This window comes from Eulemur rufifrons, chromosome 7, assembly GCF_041146395.1.
Source record: "Eulemur rufifrons isolate Redbay chromosome 7, OSU_ERuf_1, whole genome shotgun sequence".
Lineage (NCBI taxonomy): Eukaryota > Metazoa > Chordata > Mammalia > Primates > Lemuridae > Eulemur > Eulemur rufifrons.
The window spans coordinates 143,340,515-143,355,455 of NC_090989.1; the positions used below are offsets into that span (position 1 = coordinate 143,340,515).

General features: G+C 40.8%; 1 protein-coding gene across 2 annotated transcripts in view; it reads left to right on the forward strand.

Moving 5' to 3' along the window:
* STAC (SH3 and cysteine rich domain) overlaps positions 1 to 14,462 on the forward strand; it is a 138,977-nt gene extending 124,515 nt beyond the window's left edge. For both annotated transcript variants that reach the window (XM_069473430.1, XM_069473431.1), the window contains one exon: positions 12,634 to 14,462. In XM_069473430.1, the coding sequence (XP_069329531.1) occupies positions 12,634 to 12,732 (99 nt within the window). In that variant the 3' untranslated portion in view covers positions 12,733 to 14,462. The remainder of the gene's footprint in view (positions 1 to 12,633) is intronic.
* The last annotated feature ends 479 nt before the right edge of the window (positions 14,463 to 14,941 follow it).

A 14,941-nucleotide genomic window follows, 5' to 3' on the forward strand; every position in this document is an offset into this window, starting at 1 on the left:
TGTCTGTAAGAGTCTTTCCTACGTTTTCTTCTAGAATTCTAATAGTTTCTGGCCTAAGGTTTAAGTCTGTTATCCACCGTGATTTGATTTTTGTGAGAGGTGAGAGCTGTGTGTCCTGTTTTAGTCTTCTACATGTGGCTATCCAGTTTTCTCAGCACCATTTATTGGGTCCACTCATTTTAAATAGTGATTTGGTCCCATGCATTTAAAGCCATGAAATTCCTCAACTTCTTGAATACAGTAAGTCCATTTCCTATAATGTATACAAGAAAATAATCTAAAATAGAGTGGGGGGAATCTTTATGAGCAAAAGACAATTCATTATGGTGAGAATTAGGAACAACCACACAAAAATGGGAGTGATTAAATCAACGATAATACATGCTGTAATGAATAATGTTAGGAAACTAGGCAGTTTTGATGGTATTGTGATAATATTATGGGCAGACCCAGATCCCAGTCATTGCTCTCCCAAGGTAAACAGAAAGGGAGAGATATGGATGTGGCCTGAAGCCCTATTTTTACCCTTGGAACCACAGTGAACCAGATGGATATGTCATCTAGGGACCTAAAAGGCCTCCTTAGCACAGCCCACCAACCTTACCCTTACCGCCACCACCACGGGCAGGTCTGAATCTCAGAAGCCTATGACACCAGATGGCCCATGGGAGAACAAAGGCTCAGAAAGGAGTGTGGCAAAGCTGACATAGGAGACAAGGTGGCCTGATGACCTCCCAGGAGAAACAAGGGAGTGGGAAGCTTTAAGAAACAGTGATAAACCCATGGAACACGTAGCCCAATCAGCTCTCCTGCCTTTAAAGAAGTAAAGAGATCTAGGAGAAAGGGCATAATTCTTCAAATATTTTGTCACCATCTTAAATGATGGGTCTTTGTTTCAATGTATCTTTATTATTGTATTTTTATTATTTTTATTATATCAGAATGTTACGGGGGTACAAATGCTTTGGTCAGGTAAATTTCCCTTGTGCCCTTTGAGTCAAAGCCACAAGTGTGCCCATGCAGATAGCACGCATTGCATCCATAGGTGTGAATGTACACATCCCCTCCACCCCCCTCCCACCTGCTTGATTTGCAATGGATGTTATTTCCATATGTGCATATAAGTGTTGATAGATTAGTTCCCATTTAATGGCGAGTACATGTGGTGTTTATTTTTCCATTTTTGTGATACTTCACTTAGAAGAATGGTCTCCAGTTCCATCCAGGATAGTACAATAGGTAGTTCACCATTTTTATGGCTGAGTAGTACTCCATGGTATACATACACCACATTTTTTCAATCCACTCATGTATTGATGGGCACTTGGGTTGTTTCCACATCTTTGCAATTGTGAATTGTGCTACCATAAACATGCAAGTGCAGGTGTCCTTTTTATAGACTGTCTTTTTTTCCTTTGGATAAACAATCAGTAACAGGATTACTGGATCAAATGGTAGTTCTATTTTTAATTCTTTGAGGTATCTCCATGATACTTTCCAAAGAGGTTGTACTAGTTTGCAGTTCCACCAGAAGTATATGATGTTCCTATCTCTCTGCATCCACGCCAACATCTGTTGTTTGGGGACTTTTTGATAAAAGTCATTCTCACTGGAGTTAAGTGATATCTCATTGTGGTTTTGATTTGCATTTCTCTAATGACTAGCGATGTTGAGCATTTTATCATATGTTTGTTGGCTATTAGTCTATCTTCTTTTGAAAAGTTTCTGTTAAATGATGGTTTTTAAACAGTGAGTGGATAAGTTAAATATTAATGACACAGTGGACCAGGCACAGTGGCTCATGACTATAATTCCAGCACTTTGGGAGGCCAAGGTGGGAGGATCACTGCAGGACAGAAATTTGAGACCAACCTGAGCAACATAGTAAGACCCCGCCCCTATAAAAAATTAAAAATAGCTAGGTATGGTGGCACATGCCTGTAGTTGTAGCTACTTGGGAGGCTAAGGCAGGAGGATCACTTCAGCTGAATCTAGGAATTTGAGGTTGCAGTGAGCCGTGATCAGGCCACTACACTCTAGCTTGGGTGACAGAGCAAAACCCTATCTCAAAAAAAAAAAAAAGATGATACAGAGTAGTGAAAAAAATATATAAATATAGGGGGAGAAATTGGAAGTTTTAAGGGCTTTTTTTTTTCCATTGAAATTACTTTTATGTGTAAATTTATAAAAACTACATTTAAAAACAAGCAAATTATAAAATATGCCATCTTTTGAATCTAATAATATAAGGGTACACAGTGTTGCTTTGGTTTTCCTGGGCCTCAACTTTGCATGTTTGTGCAAATTCTTGCACAGACACTCCCATATCACGTCCCACTATTGCCACATCTAATTGCAGTGTCTGCTGCTTATAAAACTACAATAACCCCAAGAGGCATATACCATCTAATGATTTTTGGTTATCAAAATCTCTAATACCCTTAGGAAATTGGATCTCTGGGCTCTGTGGTTTCACCCTCATTTTACAGTTTTAGTTGAAATTGGCATTCTTCTCTTTTATAAAACTTGCCTACATGATATGCCCACTTGAGGACACACTGCATTTTATAAATTATACAATCTTTCTTTTACCTAGTTGTTTGTGGACGGAATATACATTTAAAGATAGCAAAACCCACCCATGTGCTGACATGAAATAAACCTTGCTTAAAATCACCTGGTTCTTCATTTCCTGCCCAAAGTTGTTTGTTTTCCCTGGAGCTGATATTTGCCAACATATCACTTGTCTGCACACTCCCCGAAGAGGTAACAGCAAAAGGCAACATCTGCTTATGCAGAACAGTGACATCTGATGAATTCCATTAATGACAGCGCTGCTGGGGAGCCCACTATCCCCCCACTCTGCCTCCAGTAAAAGAATATGAAAACCTCTCATGGATATTCCTTTTTGGATTATGATACGACCTGTTTTGAGGTCTGCTCTTTGAAAGAGAATCTTTTATCTCTAGCCCCTGGTTCACAGCGGGGGGAGGGGGGGAGAACAAATTAATCCTGTTCTGCACATTGTCACAATAATTGTTATAAGTATCATTATTGTTAGTCATTATTTAATAATGTCCTACATACACACATTATGTATAATATTTATAAAGCTCATATACTTACATTTTATTTCAGGTTGCACACTTGCCCTATGAATTTTATAAATTAATTATTCATTATTTCTATTGTTAAAATGAGGAAACAAGTACTCATAGAGGTTATATGCCCTGCTCAGGGGGCAAAAACCTGCTAAGTGGCCAGGCTGGAACTTAAACACAGGTCTGCCAACCGCAAATCGATGCTTTCCACTGAGCCAGATGCCCTGGACAATGTGGAGCAAACTCTGAACAGTAAAGAGCAGCTTGGCTCCCCAGGAAGGCAAGGGTCGTAAAGGCAACTGTCTTGGGACTAGAGGACCCCCTGAAAACAAGTTCTTCCTCATGCGGGCTCTCTCTTGAGTCATTCTTGATTCCAGGCAATGGAATCATCATCATCAGGCTGAGACCCCATCTCTAAAGCCATATGCACCCCACAAAGCAAACAGGCACTTTCCCAGCTTGATTCTGTGCCAACACTTCAACTCTAAGTTTACCCAACTGTATCCTTCCTATTCTAAAAATTTTGGAAATCCTTTGAATAAAATAAGCTCAGGAGGATATTTATCTTTATTGGCAAAGTGTTATGAAATAATCTTGCTAGCATGTTTGATTTTTTTCTCAGAAAAATCTTGTGCTTCCCCATTTGGGATTAGACATTGTTTTTATGTTATTAAAATACAAATCAGTGAAATAAGAAGTCAAATTAAAATTGGCTCAAGTTGATCAATTCCTAAAAGCAGAACATCTGCTCAGTGACTCCTACCAATTCTTTGGCATGTTCCCCAGAAACAGTTTTTCTGGGAATGGGCTTCACACCTGCATTCTCCACCTTCGTGGCTAAACTGACCATGTGCTGGGGTTTCAGGTGTGGAGGAGGTAAGGCAAACAACCCACCCTCTTCAGCTAGGCATGTTCAGGATGCAACATAGCATTTCAGCCTGAACCTGGAACCACATGAGTCTGCCCATAATTCTTTAGGAAAATGCTTTAATCTCTGATATTTGTCCTGTCTAGTGTTTTCTGAGGTGTGGTCTTTGGATCGCCTGAATCAGACTCACCTGGGGATCAGAAGTTGAAAATGCCAATTCCTGGGCACCTGCCCACCCCAGACCTGCTAAATCAGAACTTCTCACATAAAGGCAGGAATTAGTCTCTTTTGTAAACTCCCCAGATGTTTGGAGCAATGCTAAAGTTTGAGAAGGACCTCCATTGTTATTATCTCATTCTAGGTCCTGTAGTTGTTCTGTGACAACTAAAGGCATTTTTATTTCCAATTAGAGATGGGTCAACAAGAGGCATTGAGGTCTCTTTACCTTTACACACATTCTCTATTTTCAATATTTGTCATTAATGTGACAATCAATTTTTTAAATACATCAGTCACTTGAAAGAAAACTTGCATTTTTAAAAATCTATTATTAGAAACACATTTCAAAATTTGTCTCCACTTTAGTGTCCTAAGTTACCTGAGGTGGAAGATTTCAGATTATGCTTGTTAATTTCAGGGAACGTAATGTAGTAGAAAGAACACAGATTCTGGTATCATACAAAAATGGATCTATGTTTTGTGCAGTTTTGGCAGTCACCTCTGAATGATAATATTCTCATCTGTAAAATCAGCATAGTAGCATCTCCCTCTTTATGTGGATGTGCAAGTGAAATGTGGTCACCTGTGCAAAGCACCGCACAGTGTGAGGCCACCACTGACACATAACAGAGGTCATTTCCATGGCCACCATCATCATGTAGAGTGAAACCTAAATGGAAAATTCATCTGCAATAGTTAACACCACCTAAAATTACCCATTGTGCACCAGAAAACAGCCAGGATGATATTTATAACCCTACAAATATAAACAGACAAATGGTCATTAACAGAGAAGTAGAAGAAATTTTATTCTGAAAATAAATGCAGTGCATCTCTTTGATTAAATCACATTTCTATCCTTGGGGTTAATCTGCCTCATAATTATTATATTATTTTTCACAGAGCTCTTGTTTCCAAATAGAATTAAGTTATCCATTTGTTATGAAAACAGCCAGAGTTTGCATTTACACAAGTGTATTTTCTATATTTTTAAATTAAAAACTCCTGGAGCTTTGACTTGGGGGGACAGGCAGTACATGGGCAACGTATGTAACCTGAACTTTTGTATCCCCCATAATAAGCTGAAATAAAATATATATATATATATATATCTCATTATTAAATCATCTTTAAATACCATAAAACATTTCTTTAAATTGATCCATAGTTCTTTGATATCTATAGAACTATTTTCATTCATTCTTTGTGTTCTATCAAGCCTTTTAAAAAAATAGAGAATTTATTTTTAGGTTATAGAACTAAAATGCATTTATTGTGGAGAAAATTTGGGAAATAACATTTTTAAAAGGTATAAAGAATAAAATAGCGAGCACGGATAATTCAACCACAAAATAATTATCAACATAAACACTTTGATATATTTCATACAAAACTTTAAATTCATATTTTGATATCATATTCTGTTTAGTTTGCCAAAATTTTTAACATAGTCATTAAATATTCATCAAAATTCAATTTTTAATAAAGTTTTATTAGAGTATAACATGTTACATTCATTTACATATGTATTATCTGTGGCTATTTTCATGCTACAGCTAAGCAGCTGAGTTGAGTCACTGCAACAAAGACCATATGGCCTGCAAAGCCTAAGATATTTACAATTTGGTCTTAACAAAAAATGTTTGCCAATCCCTAGTCTAGATATACAAGCATATATTTAAGTGTCCCCTATTGTTGGATATTCATAGTTTTTATTTTTTAACTATTATTGATAACTGCAATGGACATCTTTAGATTTAAATCTTTTTCCCTAATTCTGATAATTTCCTTAGGATATATTTTAGAATTTATAGGAAAACAGATAAAAGACTTTTACAGTTCTTGATACCTACTGCCAAATTGCCTCCAAAAAGGTTACACCAATTTACACACACACCTGCTGTTTATGAGAATATTCAAGTCACCATATCCTTCCCAGAATTGAGCATTACTATCTTTTTGTATCTGTCATTTAGATAGAAAAATAATATTTCATATTAATCTATATTTCCTGGATTATTAGAGGTTGAAATTTTATCTAATATGTATCATGCATTTGCATTTTTTAATAATCTGCTTATGTACTTTGCCCATTGTCTCACACTATTAAAAAAGTTTTTTATCTTTTAAGAATATTTATACCTGGTCTACCATATGTGGCCCATGTTTTTCCCAGTTTATCACTGGCCTTTTGATCTTAAAGCTTCCTCCTCTGGGAGCTTAACTGTTCTTTAGTTGGATCACCTCTAGTTTACTATATTTCTCTTATAGTTTTAATCTCTATTATTTTCCACTTCTTTATCTCTCTCCACTACCTCCTAAGAGAACATTGCAAATAATCCCCACTTCACTTTGATTTTCTGAAGTTTCAATTCAGTCTTTCATTGCTTCTAACATAGATTTTAATTTAGTATTCATTTCCTTATAGTGTTTTCTTCTCAGCCAGCCTTTTTCTTCTACAGCATATTTTCTTTGCATCTCATTACATCACCTTTTCAACTCAAGAGATTCTCTCTCCTTACAACATTGAGGCCAAGTCTTCCTTCAGCCTACTACATCCGGGTATATTTCCTGCAATATTTTTGAATGTTTTATAGTAACAGTCCTGATGGTTCATCTTGTGTTAGGCAGAATAACAGCTCCCCAAAGATGCCCAGGTCATAATCCCCAAATTTTGAATATGTTACCTAATATGGCAAAAGGAACTTTGTGGACATTATTAACTTAAAGATCTCATGATGGGGAGATTATCCTGGATCGTCTGGGTGGGCCCAGTGTAATCACAGGGGTCCTCTTAAGAGGGAGACAGGAGGGTCAGAGTCAGAGAAGGAGATGTGATGATGGAAGCAGAAGTCAGAGAGAGAGAGATATTTGGGGATGCTCTGCTGCTGAAGGAAAGAGCCATGGGCCAAGGAATGCAGGTGGGCTCCAGCAGATAGAAAAGACAAGGAAACAAATTCTCCCTTAGGGCCTCCAGAAGGAATGCGGCCCTGCCAATACCTGTTCTTAGGCCTTCTGACCTTCAGAACTGTAAGATAATAAATTTGTGTTGTTTTAAGCCACAAAATGTGGGGTTAAGTCATTATAGCAGCAATAGGAAACTAATTCAGAGTTCATGCAAAAGGGACTTTGCAGATGTGATGAAGGTTACGGATCCTGAGATGGAGAGAGAGCGTAGACTGTCTAGGTGGGCCAAATATAATTACTTGAGCCTTTAAGAGCAGAGACGTGTACCTGGCTGGAGTCAAGGAGATGTAGCAGAAAAGGGCAGAAGAGAAATGAGGTAGAAGGGTGGTCGACAAAGATAAAGTATGAGAAGGACTGCACTACCATTACTGGATTTGAAGATGGAGAAAGGAGGCCACAAGCCAGGGAATGAAGGTGGCCTCTAGAGGCTGAGAATGACCCCTGGCTGACAGCCAGCAAAAAAAATGGGGATCTCAGTCCTCCAGCCACAAGCTGCAGAACACAGTGACAACCCAAATGAGCCTGGAATTGAACTCTCCCCTTAGCAAGTAGAAAGGAAAGAAGGAAATAGAGCCCTGTTAACTCCTTGATTTTGGTCTTCTGAAACCAAGAGCAGAGAAAACCAGCCGAGTCCACCAGACCTACAGAACTGTGTGATAACAAATTAAGTTTATAGTGATTTGTTACAACAACAATAGCAAACCAATACATGTCTCAAATTATAAAACTCAAATTGATTCAATCTCGAAGGATATAGTTTACTCATGTCATAAGGGGTCTGATACAGGATAGCTCTTGGGTTGGTAATTTAATGGTTTCATCCCATGGTCAAAGAACCAAATTCTTCTAGACTTCTGCTCTTCCACCCTTGAAATATCAGCCACCTCCCCTAGTGGTCACAGATGGCTGCAACCACCCCAGCAATCCCTTCCAGACAGAGAAAGATTTTCTTCTTAATCCATCTCTTTTAAGAGGAAAACAAATTTTCCCAGAGGTTCCCTAGCACATATTTCATCCTGTTTTATTGGCTGTAACTAAGTGCCATGCACACCACTAAGAGAATCACTAACAAGGAGGATAGAAACAGACTTGGATCAATTAGGTTTTCCTGAGTCACATGGGATAGTGATGGGCAACAGAACAAAAGTCAGGACTCTGCTGTATGGGCAAAGGGCAAAAACGAGTTAGTATCAATCAACAGTGTTTGCCTCAAGCATTTTAGCTATCCTAGAACAAGTAGTGATTGACACAGAGCTAAGGTTTCCCAGCTAAAAAGATGAATGGATTAATCAGAGTTCAGCAAAGCCAGAGTAGAAACATGCATGGGTGGTCTTAAAGTTATAATAATAATAAAGTCTAAGAGATCAAAGATTGAACACTAAGTGTTAAAATTTAACTCCAAAGCAAAGATTTCCAACCCATTAAAGAGTTTAGGCTCCGGGGAATGAGATTGGGAAGAAATGGAGTAAGTCTTTTAAGCCAGAAGAACATAAACTGTCTGTGTCCCATATTAAGAAAACAAAGTCTCTGAGTGATTCTGAGCAGCCGGCCCTCGCTAAGCCCTGGGCTGGCTGGAGATGGTGTACTGTGTTTGTGGGACGCATCTGCTCCGTTGTCCGCACCCACCGTGGTATTGCAATGCCCAGCTCGCCACCACTGCACGTTCAATGTCCTCGAGTCACGTCCCCACTGTGACAGCAAGCGGACTGGCCAGGTCAGGATTTGTCAGTACAGGAAGAAAATCTTTCCAGCCTTCAGGCAGTCTTCTGGTTAGAGAAAGAGAGAGAAGATGGAGAGATAACAGGTGACAAGAGAAGAAAAGAGGAGAGATGAAGATGGAAGAGGACAGGAGGGGAGGGGAGGGGAGGGAAAAACTTGTTTTAAATCAACCTGACCATCTCATTCCTCCACTTAAAACCCTTTAACACTCTGATTGATGCCAACAATTACATTTGTCCTTTTCCCATGCTGCAGAGCCGAGTTTTTTCCACTGTTCACCTATATCTTATGTGACTCGGGCAATCCAAACTGAATTGATGAGTCGGTCCCATGGTCCCATTCTCCTTGTCAGTGATGATTTTAGTGGTTGGCTTTGCCCTGATTCAAGGCCATGAGATAGGTCAGAAGATCAGTTGGGGGTCTTATCAAATATTAGCATGACTTGCATTTCCTGCACATTCTAGGCCCCAGCAGTGTTGCTGGCTTCATCTCACATCCCTTACCCCCTCCTTCTCTCTGTTCTAGCTGCACTGAACTTTTTCTATTACTCCAAAGCGTCACAGTCTCTGGATGCTGGAGTTTGTTCTTATTCTACTCTCATTTTCCTCCTTCCCACAACACCTTCCTCTCTTTGCTTAAATGTCACTTCTTCAGGAAGATCTTTCTTGCCCCCAGGCTAGATCAAGTTGCTGTATGTATCTCCATTAGCACCCTTTGCTTCATGCACTGATTCATTCCAGAAATATTATGTCTTATGTTGTCAGATTATTAAGTGTTGTCCACAGGATAATCAGTCATCAAAACAGGTATGGCCCTGGCGCTCACCACGTTTGTGATTACTCAGTGAATGAATGTCTGTCTTCCCAGCTGTGCCCAGAAAGCTCTGTGAGGGCAGGGATGTGTCTGTCACATTCCCTAGTCCCCCAGCCTCTGGAATGGTATCTATCACATAGCAGATACCCAATAAAAAGTTGTTGAATGAATGAATAAACTTGGAAAGCAGAGAACTGGGGATCCTTAGACAATGGGAGTATCTACCTGGGCTGATGAGTAAAACCTTTCTGCTAGGGTAATCAACTGTCCAATTGTTTCAGTCTTGGACTGAGGGGCTTCCTAGGACTGGGACTTTCAGTGCTAAAATTGAGAAAGTCCTAAGCAAACCAAGACTGGTTGGTCACCCTATTTATGGCTCTCCAACCCAAAGGAGTTCCTCTGGGTGTCCTCACCTCCCACTTTTTTCTACCCATAATTAATCTTCTGGGAAGACTTTTCTATTCTGCCTCTAAACATTTCCTAAAATGGTAGATTCTCAAGGTTGGGAGGCTATGTATTTTTACCACCAGAATTTTAAACTCTACACCCTTAATTTCTGGATAGAGTGAAAGCTGCTAAAGCCTGTGTTCAGCTATTTGTACTCATCATCCTTTTTGACTTTCCTTAGCTTCCTCGTTCATTTACCCATTTCCTCCACCAAGACTGCCCAAGCAGTGCAGAGTGGATGCAGAACTTCCCATCCTTATAAAAGTCTCTCCAAATCAAATCACTCTAGAGAGGCCAACTAGAAGCTGCAAAATAAGTCAATACATTCAACTATGCTTGTGCTTCTTGAATTCCTATCTCCAAGACACTTCCACACAACTCCTCTATCGAGCAATGTTTCTCTTCCACATTGAACCCCTGAAAGAGAAAAGGGAAAAGGAAAGGTCTGTCTTACATATGTGCACATATTTGGACCTTCAATAGTTTTTTTCTCCGGAGACTAAAATATTATCTTCATAGAAATGATAGAACATCCTGAAAATGACCCCAAAGGCCAGTGGGGATCCAAACTGCAGTCTGTTTTTCATTTGTTCCATGGCATAGGAGTAATGGCATAAGGCTCTTAGCTCTGGCCAGAATTTCAGTGTTCTGATTCCTTGCCCAGTTCTCTCTGTTCAACATCACCATGATAACAACATCTGTGAGTGTACATATCAGTGAATTGTTTTCAAATGTGATTTTTTATTTCAATATTAAACTGAACATGTTTTCAATAAACACCTAGAACCAGCCTACACAAGGGAGGAGGTGTTCAGCTTTTTATTGATGCTGACTGGTTGGACTTATATTAAGGATTGTTGAATTTTGGCACATTTCAGTAAGGAAGAAAACACAATCTTTGGCAGATCTTAAAGATAAATCTTCCTCTCAAGGCATTTTTGTGGGTTCCTTCAAGACATACTCCTGCCCATCACTGGGTCCTCTCACCTGTGGTGTTCCTGGCATGGGCAATGGCAGCTCTCAGCTGTTGAAAACCAGGTGGTTTGCCTTCCTTTTGGGGTCATCTTACCCATCAGTCTAGCGTGACCCCTGGGCTATTTCTCTCTCACAAGTGACCCACATCTGGTCTTCATGAAACAGCCATCACATCTTCTGCTCGTATAGATTGGTTTCTCTTCACTTCACTGTCTGAGCCTCTGTCTAGTAGCTTCTCATAAAGCAGATTTCTGAAACATGAGTCAGATACCAGTCCACCATATGCCCCAAGCCCTATGGGTCACAAACCAAGCTCTTTAAGTGTCCTGTTCAAGCCCCATATTCTATGTGACAGAAGAGCCCACAGTGGTGGCTTCTATTGGAGGCTTGTCCAAGTCCCTTTCACTAGGTGGCACACCCATCTCCAAGTTGCTATGTCAGCTACTAACACCTCACCACTGCCCTTCTCTGGAGGCTTCCTTGAGAGAGCCAGGGCTGCCTTGCCTAAGAGGTTATGCCTCTCATACCCCAGGTCAGCCAGTGGTCAATGACTGACTAACATGAGATTCAAAAGGTGGGACCCCTGGCTTCAAAGTGAGACAATTCTGTGATACAATGCAGAGCTCCCATGGGGTCAGCTGGATTGGTCTCCAGCTGAGACCCCATCCTTGCTTGGCTCCCTGCCCTGCCCCACCCTGCTTCCCTCATTTCCCTCTTCCTGAGAGCACCCACTCAATAAATCACTTACACAAAGATCCTTGTCTCATATTTTGTTTCTGGGAAACCCAGCCTAAAACAGAACCTACCATCCATGGAAGCAGGTCAGGCAGGAGAAACTCACAACACACTGACAGCTCTCTTTGCAAGCCTCTCCTAGTTTTTTATCTGGCCACATTCACCCTTCCATGCCCTTCAGTGGCCTGTAAGTGGTGAGTTGCAAGTGTATCCAAATGGATTTTTACAGCCTCAATTTTTAAATCTAGCATGGGTGGGCTTACTTTGGAATATGAGAAATGTCAGCATCTATTTTCTTGGGGCCAGGAATGAAATAGTTCCCTTTGACTTCCTGATATTATATGAGGCACATATAAAATTTGAAGCATATGATAGGAGTCTGCTGAATGACAGCTATTATTTTTCTACAAAATAATGCATTGAGAATTCTGCTTGCCCCATGCTACATGCATGTAGCATGCTATATGCTAGGCTCTGTGGTAAAATTATCTCATTCTTACAGTGATTCTTCAAGGGGGTCACAGTATTATTAATCTCTATTTTATTGATCCTCATTCATAAAGCTAAGTCTCAGAAAATATTCAATGCCTGGACTTACTTCCAAACCGAGGTTTATACCTAAATTTTTATCAAATCTTTTTCTCACAGTGCCAGTTTCCCACCCTGAAACTGCTCTCCCTTTTCCAATTTGTTGTTCCAGTGACCTCAGTCAGCAATGATTCAAGCAGCATGTTCTAGCTTCTTTCTTGTTGACACTTAAGTCTTGTTTTGTCTTTCCTTGGCATTCAGATCTGCGTGAGTTCTGAAGAAGAACAAGACGGCTTTATCAGAGTCCTCAGTGGAAAGAAGAGAGGCCTCATCCCTCTCGATGTCCTAGAAAATATCTGATTGCTGGCCCCACCTACTTTTGCAGTGGGCAAGCTCTGCTGCCATGCCGATGCCGTCTGCCTCATCTCACACTGTGTCAACCCGGAGGAGCTGCTGCGCTGACCCGGCCCCCAGGAAATAGTGGGACAAGACTCAGGGGTCTGAGACTGTGGAGTAACAGCCACAAAACAGAGGGCCCACCGTACAGCATCGCCAGGCTGCCCAAGGTGGGGACGAGGCTGAGTGGGCCTCAGAGCTGGGTGCCTGCCTGGCAGCAGCCATGGCAGGGCTGTAAACACAGTGGTCCCCCAGGACCCAGCTCCTTCCCTGTCCGTGTGGTGTAAATTAACCCGCTGGACTGCGTAGCAGGTTGTGGGGTAGCCCCAGTGCAAGGTTCGGATCCATGTAGCCAAGTGTTATTCTGGTTCCAGACCTTTGTCCCCAGTACCAGCCAATCAGCATGATCACTTTTCAGACCCCAAGCAGCCCCTCTGCAGAGCATCAGGAAGGCCTGCTTTCTAGCCCCCCATATCCCAGTGCTCCCCAGCACAATGCCCCCACTTTGTGATTGTGCAGTCCAGAGTGGCTGGCTTATGCTTTCTTTCCCTTCAGTCCTCTGAGTAAATCCTGGTGATGTGCATTAGACATGAGGGCTACATTGACATGGCACCAGCTGCAAAGACCTGGCCTGCCCAAAGACTGCTGACAGGCAGTCCCTCCTGCTGCTGTGATTATTGGCAGAGGTGACAGAGCAGGTAGGAAGCATAGATATGGGGGGAGGACAGAATGGATAAGGTGGAGCAAAGACCCTGTATTTATTGAAGATTATACAGCCCTTTCAGTTATGAAGTCTTTTCTTGAAGGAGATGGAGCTGGGGAAGAAAATGTGGCCAAAGGTCTCCATTTTCATTTTACATCCTCTGTGTTAGGGGCAGCATTTTTCCTCATGCCATCCTATAGGACTTCATTTTGGAGGTTGAACCCAACTTGCAAGGAACCAGGAACATGGAGGGGGAACCAACAACAGCACCTTAGAAGAAATGCAGCCAAATTGGAATCCATTCTTCTTTAGGACAGCATATTATATAAACCCGAGCAGATATAAAATGGAAAAGAATCTTAATGTTTTATCCCTCTGAAAGCAGAGGAACTTGGGGCCTATTTAGCATCATCTAGGGGAATCTCTTGTTACTCTGCACTTGTACTAATGTTTACAAGAATGCAATATACTGTGATGCCTTCCTCCTCAAGCCTCCTCCTAGCATTCAAACTTGCATCCTATTAGTCATTACCATGGTTAAACTTCAATTCACAATGATGTTGGAATCAATGTCAGTTTGATATATTTTGTTATCGAGCAATAAAATCATTGGAACAATGGTTTTTAAAAGACTTAAGTGGATGCATCCAGTGCATGTAAGCATTATTTCCCAAACCAAAGCATCATTAGTCTCCATTTATTTATTTTGTTACTGCTCAGTGTGAAGTTGGGAGCTGAGAGGGGATAGCTGCTGGCTTCACAGAAGTTTGGATGCCTTATTCTCATTTCCAAGCCAGAATCCAGAATTTCCTCCCTCCCTGATTGAACATGCAAAACCAGGTGTACAAAGTCAAGATGCATTCTTTGAGAGCCAGGGTGGATAATATGATGGCCTTTCTGTGTAATTGGATGCGAAGTGCAAACACTCTTTCCCTCTAATTCAATATTCCATTTAATAAAGACAACACAGTGGCTGGAAGGAGCATAGAAACATGTGTCCTGATGTCTTTTTTCTGTTGCAACATCCACTGAAGTTTTTTGGTATAGTAGTATCATATCATATACACATTTAATTTGCTTTAAAAAAATCAGTTTGCCTTTTGAAGTTGAGAAGAAGGAGGATATGGCAGCCAGCCTTCTAGGCAGTTCCCCCAGTGATCCCTGCCTATAAGAGAATATCTGAGCCTGAATAATTTATAAGGAAAAGAAGTTTATTTGACTTACAATTCTAGAGGGTAGGAAGTCCAAGAAACATGGTGCTGGCATCTGCTCAGCTTCTGGTGATGATCACACGCTGTGTCATAACATGGCAGAGAAGTGGAAGACAAAGCAGGTGTGTGGAGAGAGAGAGAGAGAGAGAGAGAGAGATATCAACACAAGGAACAGCCTTGATTTTTAACAACCCACACTCATAGTAACTAATCTAGTCCCATGAGAGCTAAAACTCACTCACACCCACAAAAAAGCATT